At 61.8% G+C, this 24,588-nt stretch overlaps 1 protein-coding gene across 2 annotated transcripts in view; it reads right to left on the reverse strand.

Annotated features, from left to right (window-relative positions):
• Positions 1-24,588, reverse strand: part of SHANK2 (SH3 and multiple ankyrin repeat domains 2) — a 463,356-nt gene that overhangs the window by 240,967 nt on the left and 197,801 nt on the right. For both annotated transcript variants that reach the window (XM_047692580.1, XM_047692581.1), the window contains 3 exons: positions 22,768-23,083; positions 11,633-11,802; positions 5,744-5,857 (listed from right to left, as the gene is read on the reverse strand). In XM_047692580.1, coding sequence (XP_047548536.1) covers positions 5,744-5,857; positions 11,633-11,802; positions 22,768-23,083 — 600 coding nt within the window. The remainder of the gene's footprint in view (positions 1-5,743; positions 5,858-11,632; positions 11,803-22,767; positions 23,084-24,588) is intronic.

Genomic DNA, 24,588 nt, shown 5'->3' on the forward strand with positions numbered 1-24,588 from the left:
ACCATGTCTCCACCTCCTGTGTACCGTGAAGGCCTGTATCGGGCTCTCTGCTCTGTGGGGAGCCTGCTTCCTCCTCTCTCTCTCTCTCTCTGCCTGCCTCTCCGCCTACTTGTGATCTCTCTCTGTCAAATAAATAAAATCTTAAAAAAAAAAAAAAAGAGATGCGACCATGTCTCCACCTCCTGTGTACCGTGAAGGTCACGCGCATCATCTGCTAACTAAGTGGAGAGGCGAGGTTGAGGGGATGCTCGAGGGGACAGGGGTCAGGATGTGTGCTCTAGAAAGGCTAGAGTAATGCTGCCTGGCCCTGCAGAGTACAGCTGTGACGGGCATCAGCACAGCCTCAAGAGATGCTGGGTGAGGGGAACGCGGCCACCCAGAGAACGCACAGGGATCCCAGCAGCAGACCAGCTCGGGCCACAGGGACGCACCAGGAGTTAAGAGTGTGCTGTCTTGCACCTGAGGTCTGGGCCACCCAGCTCTGTGGCCTTCAGGTGACCAGAGTCTGGCTGTCTCTGGATGCTGGGGACAGTGGCTGTTCACGCCACCTTGTCATCTTATGCTAAGCGGACGGGGATCTTCAGACCGTCCGGGCCTCTGTTTCGGCAGCTAAGACACCATGTGCTTGGCAGTGACTTGGTTTTGTCATTTTCTCAAACGGGGACCCCCGTGGCACAGCTTCTGCTTACACATGAGCGGTCACCGAAAACTGCATGCACCTGCGTTTGCTCTCTGTGAACTGACTCATCGAAAGGCTCCGTGTGATGAGTCTGGAGGTACTTTGTCTGTTTCTTACCTGAGATCTGCCTTTGGGGACATGTCCTGTCATGGCTGGCATGCAGAATCCCACAGAGAAAGGACCAAGCCACCGTCTAACCTGGCAGCCCGGATTTACGGATGGGGACACGGGAAGCAGAGGTGGCCACCGTCCCTCTCTCCATCCATGGTATGGGTCGGTCTTGGTGACGGCCGGTTTTAGGTGTCAACCTGACCAGACCAGGCACCCAGCTACTGCCGGGCACCTGTCCAGGCGTTGCCATGAAGGTGTGCAGCAGACACGGCCCGCGGCCCCTACAGCCAGCTGACTGAGCAGAGATTCTCCTGGACGGTGTGGGTGGGCCTCCCCCAATCAGGTGAGGCTTCTCGAAGAGGAAATTCTGCCTCACGACTGCAGCCTGAGCCTGCCCTGCGGATCTCAGACTTGCCAGCCCCCACAATCGCCTGAGCCATTTCCTTCACATGGATCTCTTCAAATATACACGTATCTGTGCCCAAGTCCACGTCCCTCTGTCCCTATTCTCCCGAGGGGTCAGTGGCCAGTGGTGGCTCCTAGCCGGAAACCACAAGGCAGAGCCCTGTGGTGTCCACGTCCCACGATGGTCCTTGACATTGGGAACAGAGAGGCAGTGGTATGTGTCCCTTCTGAGCCAGAGGCCCTGAAAGCCCTTGAGAATGGGGAGGACACAGCAGGATGGACACCGCCGAAGTTACAGGCTCGTAAGTTATAGTGGCTGACCTCACCCCACCTAATACAGCCACAGCAAAGCCCCACCCAGAAGAAGCCTGCACAATGGGGCACTGGGAACGCAGGGGAGGGACACGCACATGATCCCAGGACCACACCTGCTCTCTGCCAGCGTGACACTATGCATGGCGTTAGGATTCCAAAGAATAGGTCACAGCCCAGCCCGATGCGCTCCTGGGTGCTGACACGCGGGTGTCTGTGTAGGTCGGGGAGGATGGTTCCTGTCCTCCCTACTCCCCCGGAGGACAAGCGACCAGGAAGGAAAGCCTGTTGGAAACGGTGAGGTCCTCAGAAACACACGGTCCTAAGAGACTGCACTGAAGACCCAGCTCCCAACCTTTCCGCGACACTGAGCCCAACGTGTATCCGTGAACCAGCCAGCGACCCGGGCCCTGCACGTCATTCTGCGGGGGCTACCCGTGGTCCCTGACGTTCGTCATCATGGGACGGGAAATCGATTGTGCTCAGACACAAGGTGCCCTGAGCTGCCCCCGTGTGCTGGGGGTTCCTCAAATCGTTCACCTCTTTGATTTAATGCACGAGACTGGGATTTGCTGGCTAAACACTCACTTTACAACGCAGAGACGTGGGGCTCCCCAGACAAAGGGAATGTGTGCAGCCCACACTGGGCTGACCTGGTGCAGACCGAGCGCGCTGGATGCAAACACATAGCACGTCTGTTGTACTATCTCCAGATTCTACGTATATTCCAGGTCTGCTTAAAAATGGAGCATTTTTTACCAAAAAAAAATGCTGATCGTAAAAAAAAAAAATAAGGGAGTGGGACTTGGTTTAAAATTTTAAAAAACTCTCTACTCCTTTAAGACACAGTTGGAAACAAAAGGTCAAGTCCCAGGATCCGGGAAGTACCTGTCACATGTATCCAGTGCGGACAGCAGAGCACATGAGGAAACCCCAGATCCAGGAGCGGCAAGAGAAGCGGCCCAACTAAAGGTGGACGGAGACGTGCCCAGATCCTTAGAAAGACGCTGACCTTGGGGAGCAGCGCACGGAAGCCACGTGCCACGATGCCCCCCACCACTGGAGGACACCTTCAGCACAATTCCCGCCACATCCACATGGCGGCTGCCCCTTAAGGGACCCGTGATAGCAGATGTGGGCCTGGACGTGGGGCCATGGCAGCCCCAGGAGACCCAGCAGCTGGGACGGCTGTCTGGACGTTTCCTCTAAAGTGAGACGCACTCCTGTCCTGCGACCTCACAACGTGCTCCCAGCCACTTCCCTGCGACAGATGAAACCACGTCCACGGACAGCCTTGTACAGAAACCTTCCCATAATCCCAAATCAAGGAGCGACCCCATGCCGTTGGTGGGAGCGTGAGTCGAGGTCTGCTGGGCATACACAAGTGACAGAACACTCCTTGGGGACAAATACAGACAGATCGCTGGTGCTTACGGCAGCATGGCTGGTGATGGGCGCTCGAGGCCCAGGAGTGCGAGCTGCAGGGGTGCGCGTCTGGGCGAGTCAGCCAGTCACACCGGCCTCCGCTGCCAGAGCCGTGGGAAGGCGGCGTGGCCAGGAAGCACCCTGACAGAACTTGCGGGGTCAGGACGCCTGCCCGAGTGTGCTTGGAGACACGGGGGTGTACGTCTGCCAAAATACCCCGACCTGTGCCCTTGTGCAGGTAAGTCGCGCGGCGACAGAAGCAGTCTCCAAGCCCAGCCCCTCTGAGAAAGCCCAAGGAAGCGAGCCTGGCAGGAGGCGCTCCAGAACCGTCTCTACCCTGGAATCCAGGTCTGCGTCCGCTCCCCGCCACGCCACCGCCCTCCATCCCAGGATTGCGGGATGCCACCTCCCCTGACCCGTGCCTACCTCCTAGCAGGGCTCATAATTTACCCTCCCTGGCGGACAGAGGATCCCCCCCCCGCCCGCCAAAGATACGTCTTAATGCCCAGCACCTGGGAACAGTGACCTCACACGGACAAAGGGAATGAGGCTGCAAATCAGCTTGCCTTCCGCTGGCCTATCCAGGTGGGCCCAGGCTGACCACACACGCGTCCTAACCCACAGGGAAGAAGCGAGAGGGGGTCAGAGACGTGCAGCGTAAGGGACCCGGCCCCGTTCTCAAGTTGGCGGGAGGGACCACGAGCCATGCACGTTGCAGCGTCCAGAGCCCGGAGACAACAAGGACATGCACTCTCCCCTAGAGCATCCAGAAAGGACCACAGCCCGGCTGACACAGGGACCTGTGAGACCCACACCAGACTTCTGACCTTAGGACCACAGGATAATGCGTTTGGGATGCTGAAGCCATTCTGTAGCCACTTGGGACGGCGCGAGGCGCTCCAGCTCCCACGATCCTTATGGGCAGCACAAAGCTACGCTGCCCGGGGCCGGAGGTACTTGGAAATGTGCCCAGGGCAGCGGCGGCGGCGGGTGCCACATTCCAGGAGGGTCTGGCATGGTCGTTTGGGGTCAGGGACCAGCCTACATGTTCTCAAGTCCCCCAGGACACACAGCCAGCCCCCAGAATTGGCTGGAGCCCCACGAATGTTGAACAGCAGCCTGGGTGGCGAGTGCCGGGTTATCAAAGGGACGACATTCTGCAGAAGGTTGCAAGGAGCAAGGAGCATCCTTCTAGGAACGTCACACCCGACAGCTGTCCCAGGATGGACACACACACGCCACTGCCCCCCGGGAGCCCCTCCGGAGGGGACCGTCAGCCTGGACGAGCCGAGCAGCCCCGTGTCCACCCGCCCTGCGGATGTCGTGCCCGAGTCGGGGGTAGATGGGCGGAGAAGGGGGGGCGCCATGGGCCCTGGCCTTCAGCTCCCTCTCTACAGGAAGCTGCGATTTCCTGGAGGACGCAGGGAGCAGGAGGGCCCAGGTGACCCGCACGTGTGGCCATCCTGGGCTGCCCCGGCCAGCAGTGCCCAAGTCTTTCCAAGGAAGGAACGTGTGCTGGGAGATCAGTGGCACCGAAGCTGTGGGGCAGGAGAGGGCGGAAGGATGAGAGGGTGGAAGGCGGTGCCCAGCGGCCTGGAAGGGGCGTTGCGCTCACGGATCTCGTCTTACCCTTCACAGACCAGTGGGGCCGGGCGTGCCGCCTCCCCAAGAGGCCACGGGGCCAGGGGCAGCAGGCCCTGGAGGGCCAGGAGGTCCGGCTCGTCCTGGGGCTCAGGACGTGCACCACCACGCCCAGGAAAGCACGCTCCCACCTGCCTGCTGCCTGTGGACCCGCGCCCAGCCCCTTCCCCAGAGGACACATCCCAGCCCTCCCTTTCAACCTAAGTTTAGGATGCCTCTTACCTCAACACCCCCCACCACGCAGGGAGCGTCATGGGTTCCCTCTCCTGAACAGTGGGTAGCCTGGCACACGGGGACACCCCGTCTGAAATCAGGTTCTCAGAGAGGGAACCAACTGAGCACCCCTGAGGGAGAGTCTGCCAAGCCAGCCAGGCGCAGGGCACCCACCGCGCTTTCCAAGCATGCGTCCTCAGAACACCTCGTCTCCCAGCGGTGCGGGCCCACGGGGCAGGGACCACGAGCCTGCACAAGCAGACACAACAAAGCCACCAGCCGCAGACTGAGGGTGGCCGCCTCCAACATGTGCTCTGGGGCTCTGGGGCTGCACCCGACGCAGAGTGCACACACGGAGCCGCTCTCCCTGCAAGACAGTCGGCGCTTGACGTTCCCCGAGCGCCGCGCTTCCTCCCCAGTCCTCTGTATATGAACGATCTCCTCTTAACATTTTAATCAACCCAATCTTTTGGCAATCAATTTCAAAGCGGTTTTCAGCAAAGGCTATATTTGGAGTTCCGAGAGACGCGGAAGCCGTTTTCCTTCGCGAATGCCAACCGCTCTGGGGCGGCGTTCAGTGACACGTCAGGGTGTGTGGTTTTAACAGAGGGCACGGCCGGGGCGGGGGCATTCTGGTGCTCACGAGCTGCCCACGTGCGACCTCGGTATGAAAGATCGAGAACGGGCCTTCCAGGTTCCACTGACCTGCGAAAGCCCTTCCCCGATGGCTACAGCGAACGATCCAAGTTTTCTGGAACGTGTACTGAGCAGCCCCGTAACTAAAAGCTTCCGCACCGTCTTGCAACCTATTTCTGGTTTGGACAAAGCCCAGAGGAATCGAATCTACCCATTTTGACGACAGAAAGAAGTCTTTGCTTTGAACGGTGGCCTCTCTCTGTCGGCAGGCCACCTGGGCCCGAGGGCCTTGGAGACGCGGCACGCGCTGAGCCACCTTACCTGCCTGGCTGTCCTTGGGCCTGCACATCACCTCCTCCACGCACTCGGCCGGGAACCACCCGATGTGGCCGCGGGCGCTGCCTTCCCAGAAACCTCCTTCGCCAATGCTCAGAACTGGAAACGAGAGGGGGAAACCGTTAGCAGGCAGGCTCGAGGGGTCTGGGGGTGAGCGCAAAGAGGGGACAGAGAGAGGACAGGGCCAGTGCTGTCCCTTCAGTCTGCACAGCCAGCGGCTCTGGTCTGTCTGCCGGCCGTCTACACCTCCCTCAGCTGTGGACGAGGGGACCCATACAGTGTTCCTCGGAGAGGATGGGGCCGAGGGCGTGGATGCTGGGGTCCCCAGGTGTCTCTTCCCCTGAACTTGTAAGCGTTGGTCTCCCGGCATCATTATCTGACCCCACGAGTCCTGCAACTACTCTGTCCCTGCTCCTGGTGTCCTGGCTGAGACGGCGGAGGGGAACTGCAAGTCGCCAGCGTCAATCACGTCCTGTATCAAAGCGGTGGAACAGATCACGACCTCCAAGGATGGAAGGAACAATGAGGTCACACGTGTGCCCTTGCCCAGCTGGGGAAGAGGTCCAAGGGTCTGCCTGATCTTTGAAACCAGTTTGGGAAAAGACAGTTCCCAGCAGGAGATGGAAGAGCAGAGAGAGGCTGTGTGCCAACCCCGTGTTCTGTCTGGCCTCGAGGCAGGAGTGCGGGAGAGAGGGGGGCAGTGGGAGCCCTGCACCTGTGACGAGCTGACCCGCCACTGAGGGCCTCTGACGGTCGGTGCAGATGGGGAGCATCGGAGACCCCTCCCCTTGGAGACGGGGGTAGAGGGCCCCTCCATGGGGCCACTCTGCACGGTAGAAACAGGAAGACATCTCTCGCGCGCTTCCTCCAAAAACCGACGCTGCCTCTTATACCCCAAGCGGCCCAGGTCGGGGGATGCACGCAGGCTCCCCAGAGAATCCAGACCGGAGAGGGTCACCGTGGACGGAGCACTGTCTGGCAGCAACGGGAGGCCGGGCACCAGCCCATGTGCTGGACAGGCAGAGGCCACACGTCCGTGTCCGTGACCCGCAGGGAAGCTTCTCGGACCCCCTGCCTCGGCCCCCTCGCGGGTCAGAGCGGGTCCTGTTCGCGGTGCTACCGTGAGTGAGGCAGAGCCCTATAACCCCGTGCGGCGCTCCATCCCCCTCACAGCTTCTCTCTGGACTGCCCGTCTGCCGGGGAGGCAGGTAAGACAGCGCGCGCTCGTGTCTGACGGGCACCGACTCACACTTCTGAGTGTGTTCTCGTTATTCCGATGTTGGTGGGAGAAGGGGAGGCTGAGGGGCCCTGCCCGCCGGGCCGGCGTCAGCTCCGATAGGAGAGGGGACGCCGCATGCGAGGAGAGGCCGGGGGAGGGCCCAGGACATCCCGTGTGCCCTGGGAGCGAGTGCTCGCTGGAGGCTCTCCTGGAGGAGGAGGGGGAGCAGGGCACACACGAGGGGCCGCAGGCATGACTCGGGTCCTGTCTGCAACATGTGACTACGTTTTTAGGCCGTCGGCAGGACGGGCCTCCGCCCTTAGGGAGCTGCGACCCCCGGCCACACAGCAGGCTCGCACACTGGGGTTACTGTCCACCCACCGTGTGCAGGTGGGAACGTGTTCCCTCTGAGCGCAGGGCAGCTGGGCTGGGCTCACCCGTAAACTGACTGAAGGCACTAAAACGCAGACATTTCATACCCTGAGTATGAACAGTCCACGGGCTCTGAGGCCACAGCTGAAGCCACGTGGTTGGAGGAGATGCCCATCCAGCTGTCCACTAACTGGCCACTACGCAGGGCCTCTCCCCTCCAGACACAGGGCCCTGCCTCGGACATTGGCGATCTAGCCCCAGGCTTCAGAGGAGCCATCACTGCACCAGCCCGGCCCCCTCTGCCAAGCTCCGCCCTGCCTCTGCCTGGGTCACTGAGGAGGGACCTCCCTGTGGGCCTGGACAGCCTTGGTTCCCCATTCTGCTCCAAGCCCCCTAGCAGGCCGTTTGAATTTGAAGCCATCCTGGGCTTTCCTCCACGTGAGCGTCACAAGGGGGATCAGAACAGGCACACCCCTGTGCCCAGGAACCCGCCCGTGGGGAGAGGGGTATCGAGATATGCTTTCCCGGGGTACGGGCTCAGTGGATCCCTGGAAATATGAAGACCTCCCCTCCACAGCTGAGCCACGAAGATAGCAATACGGGGAGAGTCAGGGCCCAGCCAGGGGGCTGGGGGTTCTCAGCAGAACTGCACTCCCCTAGAAGGGGGCAGTTGGGTTTCTCTGGAAATCCTCCCAGATCTCCTACCCCTGCCAGCCAGGCAGCCAGGCCTCCTGCCGTTGCTGTGCATCCTTTGAGACAGCACCATTGGCTCACCTCCAGCTACCTGTCTCTGAGAGCTGCCAGCCAGGATGCCAGGGGCCGCACAGCAGGGCCGGGAGGGAAGGAGATGCACCAGGCTGCATCTCAGTATCAACGTGGAGACGACCCTTCCCACCTTCTGGATGCTTCCTTGTGCAAGCCAGACCTGCAGGCCATCCAATGCTCCTCAGTCAGCAGCTCCCACAGGACAAGTCACCTGAAGTAGGGGGCATTGAGCACAGCCTCGAAGGACCCCACACTGGGAGTTTGAGTGCCAGCAATGAGGGGCTGTGGGACTGGGCCCTTGCTCATCTGTCCCTTTCCCATGGCCCCTGTGCAGCGGACACTGTTGGTGCCCTACTTGAGACACCTTCCCCAGAAGAGGCATTGTCTCTCAACTCCTGTGAAAAAGGCTGCCAAAGGCTCATCGCTGACCCCCCTCCACTGAGTCTCCTTCAGATAAGGGAGCCCTCCAGCCCAGGAGATGGTGCCCCACTTCCCAGGGACTGGAGCCAGGATGTGGGGAGCCCTCGCGTCATCCCTGGGGCCAAGCTCCTGCCCCCTGACGTGGCTCCAGCACTGCTTGGGGTGCACCCAATACCCTGGAGAGGGAGCTGGGGGAACGGATGACCTCCTCCTTCCAGAACACAGTGCGCGGCTGGCTGTCACCAGCTGTCCAGGCAGGAACACACTGTGGAGACAGTAAGTCTGCCTCTTGTCCCTCCGAGACGTGTTGAGACCACAAACACGGGCACCGCCAGGTAAGACCGGCAGCGGGCGGCCTGCAGAGCGAGTGGCCGGGACAGACAAGGCGGGGGTGGGGGCCTCCGTGGGCTCGGAGTCCAGACGAGCTCGATCTGGAGCCTCAGCCCCCGGGTCACCTGCTGTGGGAGCCTGGGAGGTCATCCCCAGATTTACCTTGTCTGCAGAAGAGGTTTGGGCTGAACCATGCCCCAAATTCCTAGGGTGGTGCCCGGCCCCGAGGCCCTCAGAACAGGGCTCTATTTGCAGCTGGGGTCATTAAAGAGGTGAGGTCACTGGGGGGGCCCTGATCCCACAGGACCAGGGTCCTTACAAGAAGAGGGGATTGGGACAGAGACACACACGGAGGGATGACCCTGTGAAGACCCAGGGAGAGCGCGGCTGTGAAGCCTGCACCTCGGGCCTCAGCCTGCAGGACCAGCAGACGGAATCCCGTGGTCAAGTCACCCAGACTGAGGGGACTCTGTGATGACCCCCGAGCAAACCAGCAACTTTGGCCCACAGAAGCCACGAGGTTCACAGAAAACTGTACATGAGTATCAGCTGCATGTGTGGTAGACAGCAGGCACTCACGACATGCTTGGTAAACAGTAGGCACGCGCGGACAGGTGTGGTAGACAGCAGGCACGCACGGACAGGTGTGGTAGACAGCAGGCACTCACCGATGGAAGCCTCCGCCTTCGTGTGTGTGGAGCCCCCAGGTGCGAACGGCCACTGGTGTCCCTAGGCAGGCTCCACAGGCATCTACCAGCCCAGCCCGGAGCCCAGCATGGGACCACGGAGCCACCAGCCACCGGCCTGCACACGCCACGTCCTTGTTGAGGGACAACGGAAACTGCCCACGCACAGGGGAGAAAGTCTACCCTGCGATGCGTTCTGGGACTAAAATGTAAAAGGGCAGGTGGTGTGACTTTCTGCGTGTAGGCCTTGAACGTTAATAACGTGACAGGCCACAAGAATACCGCAGAGAAATGCACAGGACGGTATGGGCACTTATACTTACAGGTGCGGTGCAGAAGGTGCCGGAAGGTGAGCAGAGGCAGCCCAGCCTGGTGGGACACCTGGGGGCCAGCGGGAGGGGAGCCAGACCAGTAAGCCCCTCTCCACGGCCGGGAGCCTGCACCCCGTCCACAAGGCAGGGCTGAGGGGGGAGCGAGGGGCCTGTGGGGAAACCCTCAGTGTGAGCTGCCTGAAAACCAGAAATACAAAGCCAGGAAAGCACGCATCCCAGAGACTGGGGGGTGTCCCCACACGGGAAGGATCCCGAGAGGGGCCGAAGCCTTGCCCATCCCCGACTGACCATGCGCAGAACAGACACGGAGCAGCTTGGCTGAGCTCCCGATCTGGGCTGGCCTGGAGAAGTCACCCAGGGAACCCGCCGAAGAAATGCCCACGACTTGACCTGCCTAAAGTCCACGACGCCACAGAAGATCACCAGACACACGAAGACCTGGCCAGAGGGAGCCCCTTCTCAGGAGTGGGGAGGACACCAAGCAAGCCCAGCCCAAGGTGACCCTGACCTTGGACTGCAGACAGGGACCTCGGCTGAGCCAAGGACCTAACACAGCACGTGCCTTCAGCGAGCGAGAAACCCCGGCAGGGTAACTAGAAGTCTACGTAAAACGACATGTGGGAACTCTAGAGTTTGAACGTGTGACTTCTGGAATTAATACATGCACGAGGTGGACTTCACGGGGAAGGGAACGTTTCGGAGAAAAGGGTCTGGAACGAGAACAGCAGAAGTCATCGGAGGCAAACAAGAATGCTGGAAGAACACGAACGGAGCCGGTGGGACTCAGCCCCGCTCCCAGCTGGCCAGCCTTGTGTGCAGCCACACGGATGGCCAGGAGGAGCCGCGAGAGAACGGGGCTCCCCATCCTCGGAAACTTGCAAACCCCAGCCGAGTGCAGCCACATTCGTGCAGCGCACAGAGGAGGACACTGGGTTACGGGCCAGCTTGGGCCCGGGGGTGACGAGGAGGGGCAGGCAGGATCTGGCCCTGGCCTGCCGACCTCTAAGGGGTGCACTGTGACCACCTGCCGTGCGTCATCGGAAAGCCTGTCCTCGGACAGCAGGGCCCACGCACGGCTGGGCACGCGTGGCATACCCCTCCTTGCTCTCCCCAGAGAGTTCAGCTGTGCCCATGTGGTCTGCGGCCCACAGCTGCTGCCCCGGCCGACTTCCGGCCCACGTCCTGATTACACCCATTTTCTGAACGGCCTCACCTACCTGATCGGCCTGCTCAGAAGCCATTGCCGGCTCCCCAGTACCCTGGGAACAAAGCCCAACTCCTTGGCCTGGCACCCATGGAGACCTAATGTGCTTTTCAACCACTTTCCAGGATTCTGCTTTAGGAATCCTCCCCCTGGCCTGGTGGATTCCCCTCCCAGGAACAGCGGAGGCCTCCAGGCTGTGGTGGACCATCCCCCCAGATACCCCTCCCCGACTCTCGAGAAGACATATCCAAATCCAACCGGTAATAGGCCCCGGTCCTGCGCCACGGGGGTCCTCAGGGGTTTCCTAGGCGGAAAGGAGCTCTCCCCCGCCCCTGTACTTCCTGCAATGGAATCTCATTCCGGACGCGCGTGTGACACCAGAATGACCGGTGAGCCCCGTCTGCTCCCCGTTCTACCCTCCCAGGCTCCAGACGTCCCGCAGGGGCCCCGGGAAGCAAGGCCTCTGACACCGACGCCCCAACACCGGGTCAGCCGAGGCAGCGGGGACCTGGCCTGACCCTGCCCGGAAGCGGAGTGGACACTGACCTTTGACCCTGTCGCCGCGGTGGAGGGGGATCTCGCCGTCGACCTGAGGGTGGTATGGCTTGACGACGACAAAGAGCCTCCCCGGGACCGCGCTGTACAGCTTCCGCTTGGGCTCTGGGTACTCGAAGGCAGACAGCGCATCCTTGCTGGCACCGGGCAGGAAAGCCGGCCTGAGAAGGGGGGCAGAGAGAGAGCGAGAGGGTCAGGGCCTGAGACAGGGCACATCACACTGCGGGCCCACGGCCCAGTGGTTCACGGCCGAAGCCGTGCTGCGAGCCATCCTGTGGGAGCGAGGATGTGAAAATGCCCGGGGGTCCGCGATTAAGACACTCAGGCGGCTCCAGCAGCTGCACGTCGGGTCAGACCCGCGCCTGCCAGCCTGCCCACAGCGGCCCTGCTCACAACAGCCCCGAGACGGACACGAGCCGAGCACCCGCCCAAGGACGAACGGATAGACAAAGTGCGGTCCACCCACGTCGTGGACTCTGATCCAGCCTGGAAAAGGAAGGACATTCTGACACCGGCCAAACGTGGACGGACCCCGAGGATGTTACACTCAGTGAAAGAAGCCGTTCCTGGTACATTCCTGGTACGATTCGATTGACAGGAGGTGCCTGGAGTTGTCACGTTCCTAAGACAATGGGCGCTGGAGCCGGGGGACGGACGGGGGTCAGTGTCTCAGGGGACAGAGAGTGGACAGTGGGCGCCGGAGCCGGGGGAGGGATGGGGGTCGGTGTCTCAGGTGGACAGAGAGTGGACGGAGGGTGCCAGGGCTGAACGAGGGATGGGAGTCAGTCTCAGGGGTACAGAAGAGGGGACAGTGGGGGCTGGGGGAGGGACAGGGGTCAGTGTTTCACGGGACAGAGAGTGTACAGTAGGCGCCCGGGGATGGATGGGAGTTGGCGTCTCACAGGGACAGAATTTCCATTCGGGAAGACGTTCTGGAGACAGTGGGGATGGCCACATAACAGTGTGAACGAGCCTAATGCCACAGAACACTAACGCCCCGAAGACAGTTAAGGCTGTGAACTGTATGTCATGTGTCCTTTAACACAGTTCTTAGAAAAATAAAAACCAGGGGGCACCTGGGTGGCTCATTTGGCGAAGCGTCCGAGTCTTGATTTTGGCTCAGGTCACGATCATGGCGTCAGGAGGTGGAGCCTGGCATTGGGCTCTGCGCTCAGCGGGGAGTCTGCTCGGGGACGCTCTCCTGCTGCCCCTCCTCTGCCTGCACCCGTGCGCACACCCCCGTGTGTTCTCTCTCTCTCAGTAAATAACTCTTTAAAGAAAGGGAAATCAAAGACCCTCGCGGTGCAGAATGGGGGCAGACCCGGGGTCTCTGACATTTTCTCGGCCCCTTGCAGGACAGCCGCGCCAGGTGAGGGAGCGCCCCTGTCCCCGGAGAGCCTTGATGACCACACGCACCACTGCTCCAGCCCTGCGGACTCCTCACCAGACGCGGGGCCGCGTCTTCATGTGTGTTCACAGCGAGCCACTGTTCCCAAGCCCACGTCCCAGCGGGACGATGAGACATTTCCCGGCCGGCTCCGCAGGGGGCCATGCAAGGCCAAGGGGCAGCTTCACAGAGAACAGGCCACACAGTTTCTGTCACAACATCCCTGCACCATTGCGATGGGTGGCCAGAGCCGGCCACGTCCACACGGGGGCAGAGGGCACGCCCACCCCCGTTCTAACCATGGAGAGTCCCAGGTGTCATGCTGGCTCATGGTCCTGGGGATGGGTACTTTCGAGAAAGCACGTGGACAAACGCGGGCAGGGATTCCAACCTGGGGAACCACCCTGGGTCTCAGAGGGGCCCACTCGTGTCAGAAACTCGCAGCCACGACGGGCAGGGTCTAGAGCATTCTGTGAGGAAGGTCTCCCCTCTGGGCAGGGGCTGCTGGGAGCCGGCTGGCAGGGAGAATTCCAGAAGCTGATGGGACCACTCCCTCATGGGAGCTGATATGACCCCTCTGTGTTCCTTTGGTCCCATGCTTTTCCCAGATCTGTACCCTTGATAAACGACCCACGGTCTGCCGGTAGAAGCTCATAGAGTATGGCCATGCTGTATTCTATATCCTGACTCTGCCACTCACCATCATGACTCAGGGAGCTGGCCAGGGGAGCCCATGTCCATACGTGCAAAGCCGGAGGCCGGGATATGCTCAGTGTCTACCCTCGTGATTAGCACATGGGGAAGGACTGACGGCTGGGTCTGTCTTCGTGACCCCAGTGGCCAGAGCCCGCCTGAACCCACACGGGGCAGAGCTGTCCTGAGTGCCCACCAGGGCTCCGAGATCCTCTGTCCTCACGTTCTCCTGTCCCAAGAGATACCAATCCCCCCCGAGAGCCTTTAATCAAGTTCCAGCCACAGACGGAGGTCACAGAATCCTGGTGGCCCAGGTGGCCTTGCCCAGTGGCTCCATATCACCTTGTTTAACCTCTCCTAGCCCAGCCAGCTACAGCTCGATGGACAGGAAAACCCAAATGTTCCTTGTGATGCTTAGTCTGCGTCCCAGGCACGCCAGGGGCTCCTGGAGCAAGTGACTTTGGCAAGAGGCATGCTGTGTGACCCCCTCCAGTCCAAGGAAACAGCATGGCAGGCCAGTGGGACGGCAGGGAGGAAGGGCAGTCTGGGTCTCGTGCCTGTCACGTGGGAGAAGGCGGGAAAGCCAGAACGGCTCTGCGAGTTCCCACCTGCGAGCACCCTGCCTGGGGACGTGAGTCATTTATTCGATCGGCCTCATCCCAGCCTGACTCAGGGCTCCCTTGGCCCGGGACTGAGAGCTGAGAGGAGAGCAGGGACCCAGGTATGCGGGGGCTCCTCTTTGGCTTCCAGATGGGAGAAGTGGGCTTGGTGACCAAGGGGACCCAGTTTCTCTGCAACAGGCAACGTGGCCCCCGGGGCCACTCCACCTGGACCCAAACAGCTCGGAAGAGGCCTGGGGCAGGCAGGCTTTGGGAGGAAACCACACACCAGGGTCCCTTGGCCTCTGGACATGCGCAGTGGCTGAATTATCCGTGCACCAGCCACATCCGCACTGAGCGAGGGCAGGGCAAGGCCCAGCGCTGGGGCAGCAGGAGGACACATGAGGGGACAGCAATGGGCAGCTCTGCTCCCGTCGGCTTCGACAGCAGCTGTGCTCTCGGTCCTGCCCCCCCCACATGGAGGCCGCCCCATCCCCGCCCCGTATTCTCCACCTGTTCTGGATTCTTCCCGGAAAGCAGGTCCCTGAGCTCTACCCCTCCCCGTCCCGGGTCCCTTCCTGTCCGGGCAGCTCTGGGACACTGACTGGGGCCCGACGTCAGCCACCACGTCTCCTGCAGGGTCTGGGAGCATGCAGTGGGGAGCCCCTTCCCCGTGCCCGCACCTCCCATCTAGCGCACGTGGTCGGGTTCAGGTCCCTCGGGGCCACACGCTCCCGCTTCCCCTCGGGGGGTCCCACAGTCTGTTATTCACATGGCCTCTGGCGTCCCTGAGGAGGGAAGTGGCTCCATATCTGTATCTCTGGGAGGAGCCAGGGCGAGGGCGCTAGAGGGAACCCCAGCAGGGCCGCCAACGGGCCCTTCTTCCCGACCTAGAGACAACCCCGGGCTGTCCTCCCACAGCACCTCTTCCCCAGGGCAGGTGGGCCCTGCCGCCTGCATGGTCATCCCCCTGTGCAGCTGGAGGCCGCAGGCCCTCGGATCTCTGGGGACGTGCCATGGGGTCCTGAATGGTGCCGGGCCCCACACTGGGGCTGGCATCAACACCAGACGCCCAGCCTGTGAGGCCCTGTGTGACCAGCTCTGAGCCGGCTCCCCCTTCATCTCGTGCTCTCCCCCGATGTTCTCTGAGTCTCAGCTCTATCCCTGTCCCTTTGCTCCAGGACCACTGCATCCAAACTAGACTCGGACCCGGGTTTTGTGATGCGTGGCGGGACAGAGGGGGCCAGCACATCCCCCCGTGCAGCCGGTGGGCTGAGGGACTCTAATGGGTCCCCGCCCCACCCTGGGGGCTGGGAACAGAGCGTCCTCTGAGCCATACTTCGGGCTCCCGCAGGAAAGGGAGCTGGGAACGGAGGGAATTTATAGTATGACGCGTAGATGCATAGACCCTTTTCCTTCCTTGGTTCCGCCTGCTCCCCCGCCTTGAACGCAAGCTCCCCGAAGGCTGGTTGCTCATGACTTTATCCCAGGTGCCTAACGGTGCTTGGCACAAACTAGGTGCTCATTCACGGTCTGTTGGACCCGTGAAGGGAAGGATGTTGGCGGGTGGGTGTGGGATGGGCTGGTGGCTGGAGAGAAGCACGGGTGAGTGAAGACGGGGTCGATGGATGGAGGGAGCGAGGGAGAGGAGGAGGGAGCGTGCTGGCGTTTGAACCGGTAGAGCTGGGTTAGAGCACAGCTGCTTCTACCCAAAGTTATGATGAGAGGAAGGGGAGGAATGAGGTAAGAAGACAGAGAGTCACAGCACCTGGCACAGCCCCTCCCCCACACGTGCTTGTCATTGTCACGGAACAGGGTTATGCACCCATGATCTTGTCTCGATGCTAGCAACCTCGTATGGCTCCCTAAAAATGTAATGTGTGATTGCATGTCCATTTTCTATTTTTAGCTTGACTCTGGGTTGGGGGGTGTTGGTATCTATCCATCTACTTCTCCATCCGCCCATCCATCCATTCCCTAACCCACCCACCCACCCACTCCCCTCTCCATCCCACCATCCATCCATCCATTCCCTAACCTACCCACCCAACCATCCATCCACCCATCCATCCATCTGTCCGTCCGTCCATCCATCCATCCATCAACTCACCCATCCATCTGTCCATCCACTCAACTATCCACCTTCCCACTTACCCAAACATCATATCCACTTATCCACCCAAATTTCACAAGGACCCTGCCAGATACCCAGCTGACCGATCACTACAGGTGTTAGACAAGTCAGCTAACCTCTTGAAGCCTAGTTTCCAGTCTTCTAAGAGGGGATGATCCCCCATGCCTGGAGACTGAGTCAACAGGAACTACTCTTTGCAGGTGGGACGTGAGCATTAGCAGCACTCGCACTCCCTGCTTCTCCTGTGAAGGGGGTCACAAGTTGCCCGTGGGCGCCAGCTGCCTCCAGCAGGCACCAGAGTGTGGGTCACTGGGCAGAGAAGTCCAAGTGAACCCAGCTCCCATCTGGTCAGCTCTGTGTCTTGAGCCACTTTGCAGACGGTCAGGTCCCTAACCCATCAATCCATGCCGGGAAAGGCTTTGTCAAAGAACAGGGAGGAATTAGTTCCTCTAGACCAGAGGGCAGCCGCGGTTCTAGGCTCCAGCACTGATGTTCGATTCCCCACAGAAGGTAAAGCATCTTCTCATTCCAGGTTAATCTGAGCCTCACAAAGCCCCATTTTACAGATGGGAAAATGGAGGTTCCACAAATAGTGACTTAGACACAGAGGTACAGAGCTGACTGCACATTCTGCTGCTTGACGCCAGCCCAGCGCTCCCAGGAGGGTCCTTGCTCCATGCAGTGATGAACCCGGGGAACCATGACCTCTTCTACGAGGGGAGGCGTCCGGTGTTAGGCACTGTGTCTATGGCAGCAGGGGCCAGAGCCCCGCGGTGGCTCAGGGCTGGGAGTGCCATCCCCCCTTGGGAAAGGAGTCCCAGGGGGCCCGACTGGGGCCACTCCATCCTGCCTGCACAGTGAGGATGGTCTGAAATTCCCTACCCCAAACTGTCAACGTTTTCCTTGTGATCCATCCAAGAACAGCCAGACGGAATTCCAACCACGCTGTTTGGTATGAGAGGTAAGTCACTGAATTCTCAACATCAGAAAATCGGTGGCTGGCTGTGGGTGACGTGGATGAGTGAACTGAGCCATTTCCCAGCTAGCCCGGGTGACCAGGGACCTGTCGGTGTTGGGGTCCACTAAAATTGGGGTGTCCCCAGGTTTCCGGCTCGCTCAGAGTGGGTGGAAGGCGAGTGTTGCCAGCTCGGTGGTCTGGTGAATAGGGAGCCACGTCCAGCCCCAAAGGTCCCAAGATCGTATCATCTGCTGACTGTTGTCTCTTCGGGGTGAAAGCTCAGACCCTCTGTCTCCCCCATATTATCGGCACTGGCTCCGCTCTGCCCTGGAGCCAGGAAGACACACAGGAATCCCTGTGCCCTGTGGCCCCAGCATGGGCTCTGGGCTCTGGCCTGCCTCTGGGGCTCCTCTTAGCACCACACACTCCACAGCCTCCCCATGAGGCCCTAAGAAGGGCCCTGGGGAAGGATGGTCATCAAGGTGTCCCATCCCACTGGCCGCAGGGACACTGGCTGGGGCAGCAGCATGAGCCAGGACTTCTGTGGCTCCGAGAAGGGAGATCCATGGGCACCAGCTTTGTGTGGCTCTGCCAACACTCTCTGTGGTGATCCAGGCCGCTGGAGTGGGGTTTCTGCCCATTTGCAAGCCCCAGGCCACCCCTGGCTCCGGCAAGAAGAGGGCAGGGGGAAGACGACGTGTCAGGAGTCCCCAAGGGATGGGGAACAGTTTTGAATGTCCACCCTTCCTCATACATCCCACTCTCTGCCCGTCACAGCGGACCCCTCGCCACCTCCCACCCTGATGCCCAGCGGGCCCACTGCTTTCCCTACTTGGGATCTCGCCTTCTCTAGGGAGCCCCCCACCTCCCCCAAGGAGCTCTGAGCCCTGGGGGGCTCTGCCAGGGGCTCCTGTGTCCCCATGCCCTCTCCATAACCTCTGGTGGGGGGACATGGCAATTCATGAGTTCATGCAAGTGACTGAGACAGCGATCTCTGAATGTCCCCGAACACGGAAGGAGAGCGAGCGGCGGGGGAGGGGCAGTCTGCCAGGTGCCCGGACACTGACTCCTCAGCAGCCAAGACGTGCCTGCTCCCCCGGGGGGCCTCTGGCCTGCCCTGCCTCACCTCCAGGTGACAGACGTAAACCCAGGGAGCCCCACTCTTCATGGACCCCTCCTCCTGACCTTGCGGTGATGTGCCATTAGCGCCCCGGGTCGGACAGCACCTGCCACACCCAGCCCATGGCCCGCCCTCTCCCCACCCTGCTGGTGGGCGCCCACCTCCACTCCCTCTCTGGGTCAGGACCGGCACAGGAGAGGAGCAGCTGTCACACTGAGTTCTCATGGAGGAAACTGGCACTCTGCTCCTGTGAGAGAGCCAAGCTTTGGTCCCAGTGGCCCTAGGAAGCAGGGAGAGGGCTCGCAGGGGTGAACGGTGACCCGAGCCAGAGGGGCACCACCGTGCCCTTTCACACCCACAAGCCTGACAAGATGGGAGCTTCATCCCCTGGCAGGGGGGTGCAGGGATAGGTGTGTTCCCCTGACCCCAGAACCTTCCAGGACCCCCCGGAAGGGCGTGCAGTCTCCGATTCCTGACCTGGGGCTCTACCGTGTGAGCAAAGGTGCTCTGGGATCCAAAGCCTTGTGTCGGGCTGGCCTTCCTTCCCAGGAGCTCTCAGACGCGCAGACACCACTCACGGAGCACAGACTGCTAATACCGACGTCACCCTCCCCCAGAGGGACCCTGGGCACAGGCTTGCAGCTGGCCCGTCTGCCCCACACCGGGACCCTCCTGGGATGGCCAGCTCCCCGCCCTCCATAGGCTCCTGGCCCCTCTGCCGTCTTATCCACCCCAAGCCCCACACACCTGTGTGTCCCCAGCGTCCCAAGGCTAGGGAGATGACGGGGACTTGTGCAGACTTGCTGAGCCCCTGCCTGTCCCGCCCAAAGGCTCCAGCTCCGAGGGAGGCTGCATGAATCTGTCCTGCATGAATGACATGGCTGCATGAATCTGTCCTGCTCTCAAAAGCCCATGTCCTCCCCTGTGCTGAGCTAAACCCACTCCGGAGATGTGCTCTTAGTAGGACGGTGCCCAGGATGCCTCCTCGTGCTGGTGAGGCCGGGGCACCTGCCGGGTCACTGGAGGGGTCCTGCTGGGACCCAGGTCCTCCCCTCCATGAGGACTCAGCGGTGGGGCCCTGGGGCCTCGGTTCTTAGGGACGAGGACGTGCCACCCATGGGCCACTAGAGGGTGCAGTTGTGGGCACCCGACGCCGGTGCGAGAGGTCCCTGGGTTCTGACCTCTGCAGGCCTTGGCCTCCCTGCCTGGTACTCAGGTCAGCGGGCTAGGGAAGGCCAGCTCCGTGGGGGACCCTCACCCGGACCCCAGCACACAGGCCAGCCAGGGAGGAAGCTGGGCGGGGACTCGGGCAGCTGGGGAGACCCTGGGGTCCCTCGCCCGGGCACTGTCTGGCATCCCCACCAGCCGCGAGGCAGAAAGTGGGGGGCAAGGTGGGGGCAGACCAGAGGCCAGGAGGCTGAGTCTCCCTCTATGGGGCTGAGTGACTTTCTTCACCTGGACAGTGCCCCCAGGGCCGGCCCAACGGGCCAGAGGGTCTTTCTAAGTGGTGCCAACAACCCAGAGCAGCAGATGCTTCTGGGGAGCCCCCCATGAGTCCGATCGGCCTCAGGACACGTGGTGGATGGTTACCAAGCTCTATTTACTCGTCCCAAACCACCCGCCCCCTCACAGGAGGAAACCTGGAGCAGAACGGTAAGCTGTCTCTGCGGGCGCACGGTGGGGCGGAGCACAGCTGGGACGGCGACCCGCGGAGACAGAACCCACAGACGCAGACAGAGGGGTGTGCCGGGCTGGGCCTTTCCCTCCACCGCCTGCGGCCTTAGCCCCACCCCGGCTTCCGTGAGAACCGGTAAGGGCTCTCAGGGCACCCCAGGGCACCCTGAGTCTGGCAGCTGGTTTCCTTCTCGCAAGAGCCCCTTGTGCTGTGCCCAGCCAGCGCCCGTCTGCCCCGGGAAGGGGTCAGGCTCTCAGCTATGAAGACAAGGACAGAGTTGAGGGATTCAGCCCCCGGCCTGAGCCCCCACAAGGCCCAGGGGCGATGCTGTGGGGTCCTGTATCTGGTGTCCCCTCCACCATTACCCGGGCTGGCCTGTATGGCTGGTTCTACACCTAGGCGTGACTTGAAAGGCCAGATCGTGGTCTCCCGGTCAGGAGGCAGAGAGCCCCTCGTGTGGCTCAAATGCCCACCGTTCCCTCACGTCCCAGCGGGAAGCAGGTGTACCCCACAGGTCCCTGGGAGGACAGGGGAGGGTTGCGGGAAGGACCCCAGCAGCACATGGGTCTCATCACCAGCAGGGGAGCTGGATCCTGCACCTGAGGGACATGGGACAGGCAGGCTTATGTGCTGGGGCGTGGAGGAGGGGCAGAAGGCTGCCTGAGGCAGAGAAAGCAGGGCTCCCGTCAGCGGCACTGCTCAGAAAGGACAGACAAGAGCCCCGAAGTTGGGGGCAAGCCTGGACGGCCGGTCCCCCTGCCCACAGCTCTAGGTGACAAAGGCAACAAAACCCACCAAGTGCCTGCTTTTGGGCTGGATGCGGATCTGAGCTTCGTCTAAGCACGTCCTGTGTGCAAGGGTCGGGCACAGCCTCACTCACAGCGTCTTAAAAACAACCCCCAGGGGGCCGGTCTCTCACGGTCTGCTGCGCCCACGAGGCCACGGTGTTAAGCAGCCGGCCCGGGGCAGGGTCCAGAGCACGTGCCTAGCGGTCCCGGCAGCAAGCGCTCGGGACAGACGCCGTGAGGACCTCCCACGCACCTGCACAGGCCCTGGGGACGGCCAGGCGGGGCCCCAGCAAGGCACCCCGGGCGCTGTCCCTCACACACACTCGTCTGCCATGTTGTGGTTCCTGGCCACGCCGCCTTCCGTGTCTTATTAGATTTCGTGCTGGAGGAAGGGCAGGCGCTTCTCAAAACTACAGTCATCATTCCAGTGAACGGTGCAAAGTGGAATTTGCTGTCCCGGGGGGAAGTCTTCAATTTAGTTTTAAACTGTTCTTAGCACCTGGAACGTCTCCCCTGGGGTGACTCTGAGTGAGAATCTAGACCAGAGCCAGAAACTGGATCTCACTGTTTGGAGCACGAGGCGGGTGGGCTGTGGCTGGGATGGGGTGTGGATGTGGGCCCGGGGTGGGCCGGCAGCCCGAGCCTCAGGCCCAAGACCCCTACCTGGAGGGGCGGTGGGAGACGTGGTTCCTACAGGCATGTTCTGATCCGGACACCTGACCCACCGCTGCTCAGGGTCATGGCCGTCCGCCTCCTGCCAGGACCGCGTGAGGCGCTAACGCCCCCTCCCATCCGGGCTCCCAGCCTGCACCCTGCTTCAGGGATGCGGAACCTATGGGACGGAGCCCCCAGGAAGTATCGCAGACGTTAGCCGAGGCGTCAGCAAGCCTCACGCAGCAGGCTGGTGCCCCCAGGTGCCTCCAGAGGCCTGGGTGGGAACAGGAACAAGTGGGGTGGAAAGGAGAATCTGGGGACATGCTGGACCTACAGGGACACGTGTGTCTCACCAGAGCCCTGTGCCAGCCGGGAAAACACCGGTCTGTGGGCCTTCCCGGGCCACCACGGCTGAGGGCAGAGTCAAGCGCACAAACACCTGAGACCCTCACGGCGCAGGAACCGGGAGGGAAGGGCCGAACGCGGGAGCACGGGCACCAGGGGCTGGGCCTGAGACGGAGCACAGTGGGCCTGGTGGGGCGGGAGGCCGGGGCTGCTCCCACGGCAGCGGCTGGCCCCAAGCCTGGTCCCTGGGGGCCCCAGCCAAGAGCCCACCCCCCAGAAGTCCCATCCTCATGTGACCGATTCTGAAGGGGCTTGGCCAGGGGAGAGCGTGCTGGGGAGACTGCCGGGGGGAGGGCCCAGAGCCCGGTGTGAGCCTTCATTCTGGATCACGAGTTTGCAGTCAACGCGCCCCTGGGAGAACTCGGCAACGGGCAGGCTGCTGGCCTCGGGTCCTACTCGGCGCACGGTTTACTTTCAGAACCAGAAGCCGATGCGCGTGGAAGGAAAATGAGGCCTCCAGCCAGCCCCAGCCCCGAGCCACCCCTGGAAGCTCAGCCTCGACCCTACACCTCCCCTGGGTGGTCTCCATGGGCACGTGCTCGCGCGGTGACCCAACATCCATGCTGGAACAAAGCAGGCATTCTGGCCAACCTTTGCGTGCCCCGCACCCTAGAAACAAGGAGCCATGGCGAGGGGAGAGCTTCCTCTCCCGGTCCCCTCGGGAGACCCCCGGCTGCTCGCCAGCTCCCCTCCTACCCCCGGCCACTCCTTACCCGATGTGCCAGGACGGCTGGGGCCTCTTGCCATCTTCGCCGGCACCACCCAGCCTGTTGAGCGACGGGGACCGGCTGCGGGGCCCAGGGGCATAGCTCCCAAGGGTCCTGGCGGCCCCCTCGGGCTTGCCGGGCGTCTGCTGCAGCAGCTGGGGTGAGAGACTGCGGTGGGAGGTGGCGGAGCAGACGGCCCAGTCGGGCGTGCTGGCGTTGAGGTTGTTGTCACTGTTGGAGCGCAGCAGGACCCGGGGGGCGGCCAGCGTGTTGGGGGGCCGCCGCCGGCGGTTGGAGTATGCCGGGGCCTCTCGGAAGGGCACTGGGTCGGAGAGAACAAGAAGAGGAGGGTAAGCGCGTGTGTGGCATGGTCGATGCAGGGCAGGGGTGCAGAGAGACCCTGCTGGCCCCTGGGTGTGCAGAGCCTGCTGCATGTGCAGAGCCCACCCCGACACAGAAGCAGAGACGAGATGGACACCGAAAACGTCTCCATTCCATGGAGGCTCAAGCTAAGGCTTGAGATGGAAGGGGCTCGGGGGTCCACCTTCCATCCAGGCCAGTGCCTGCTCCCTCAGCATTCAAGACACGTGTGAAGGCCCCACGATGTGGGTGGGACACAGAGTTCCTCCTCGCCACCACCTGAACTTGGCCCCTGGGAGGGGATGAACTGGGTCCCCCTGAAATTCATGTGCCGGAGCCCTCACCCTTGATGCCTGAAACCATATCTGGAGCTCGGCCTTTACAGAGACGATCAAGGTAACACGGGGTCACTGGGCTCTGATCCTGTGTGACCGGGATCCTTATATGAGGAGGGCACCAGAACACAGACACACACGGAGGGAAGACCCCATGAGGGCACAGAGAGAGGACAGCTGTCCGCACACGAGGGAAGAGGCCTCGGGGGACGCCACCCTGCCCGTGCCTGCATCTCAGGCTTTGGTCTCCAGGACGGGGGGCAGTGAGTCCTGCTGTGTGAGCCTCTCCATCTCTGGGCTGTGTTGCGGCCGCCCCCGGACACGCACGTGGCCCTCTGAGTACTGTTCAGTGGGGGGTCTGCTTCGGAACCAAGCACGCGGCTTTCTCCACCCACCAAACCAGGGCCTGGCAGTGCGCAACAGGAAGGCGCGAGCACGCCTCATCTGTCTTCTACAAAGTTCTGGACCATAGGCGAGGCCCTCCCTCTGCCGAGTTCAGCGTGCCCAGGGAGTCAGAATGAGGACGCTGCCCGCAGGGATCATGAGGACAGACATCCACTCCAGTGGCTCCAAGGGCTGGAGCCAGAAATAGAAAGTGTCCTTTCTTAGAAGACTCATGTCAAGAAAAGTCGCCCTCCAGGCCACTGGAAAAGTCACCGCTGCCCCTGGAAGCAAGGGACGCGGGCTTCCTTCACGCACCCGCCCCCGCGGCTGCCCGTGCACTGTGGTATCTGATCCTCCACAACGAGGCCAAGTGAGCACAAGCCCTCAAATCTGTGCCGCCCGCGGCCAGACCAGCGGTGCAGGGCCGCAGAAAGCATGTACCCTCCTGGGCGAGCCGGGCTGGAGTGGGAGTCCCAGGGTCTTGAAGGGACCGGTAGCCCACGGTCCCCACTGCCCCAGGTCAGAGGCTGCGGTGATGGACTCCATGAAAGCGAAGGACAGGTGTGTCCCTCTGAGCCTGGGCCCCCCCATCAACCCCCTGCCACTGGCCCACGACCACGTGGGGCAGTAGAGCACACAGAGTAGTGTGGGCAGAGATCCCCAGGGCAGAGGTGGGCCTACGGGAGCCCTGGGGAAGAGGCGGCGCTGGCAGACAGCGCGGGGCTCCCCTGAGGCAGCTGTGACCCAG

This window comes from Lutra lutra, chromosome 10, assembly GCF_902655055.1.
Source record: "Lutra lutra chromosome 10, mLutLut1.2, whole genome shotgun sequence".
Lineage (NCBI taxonomy): Eukaryota > Metazoa > Chordata > Mammalia > Carnivora > Mustelidae > Lutra > Lutra lutra.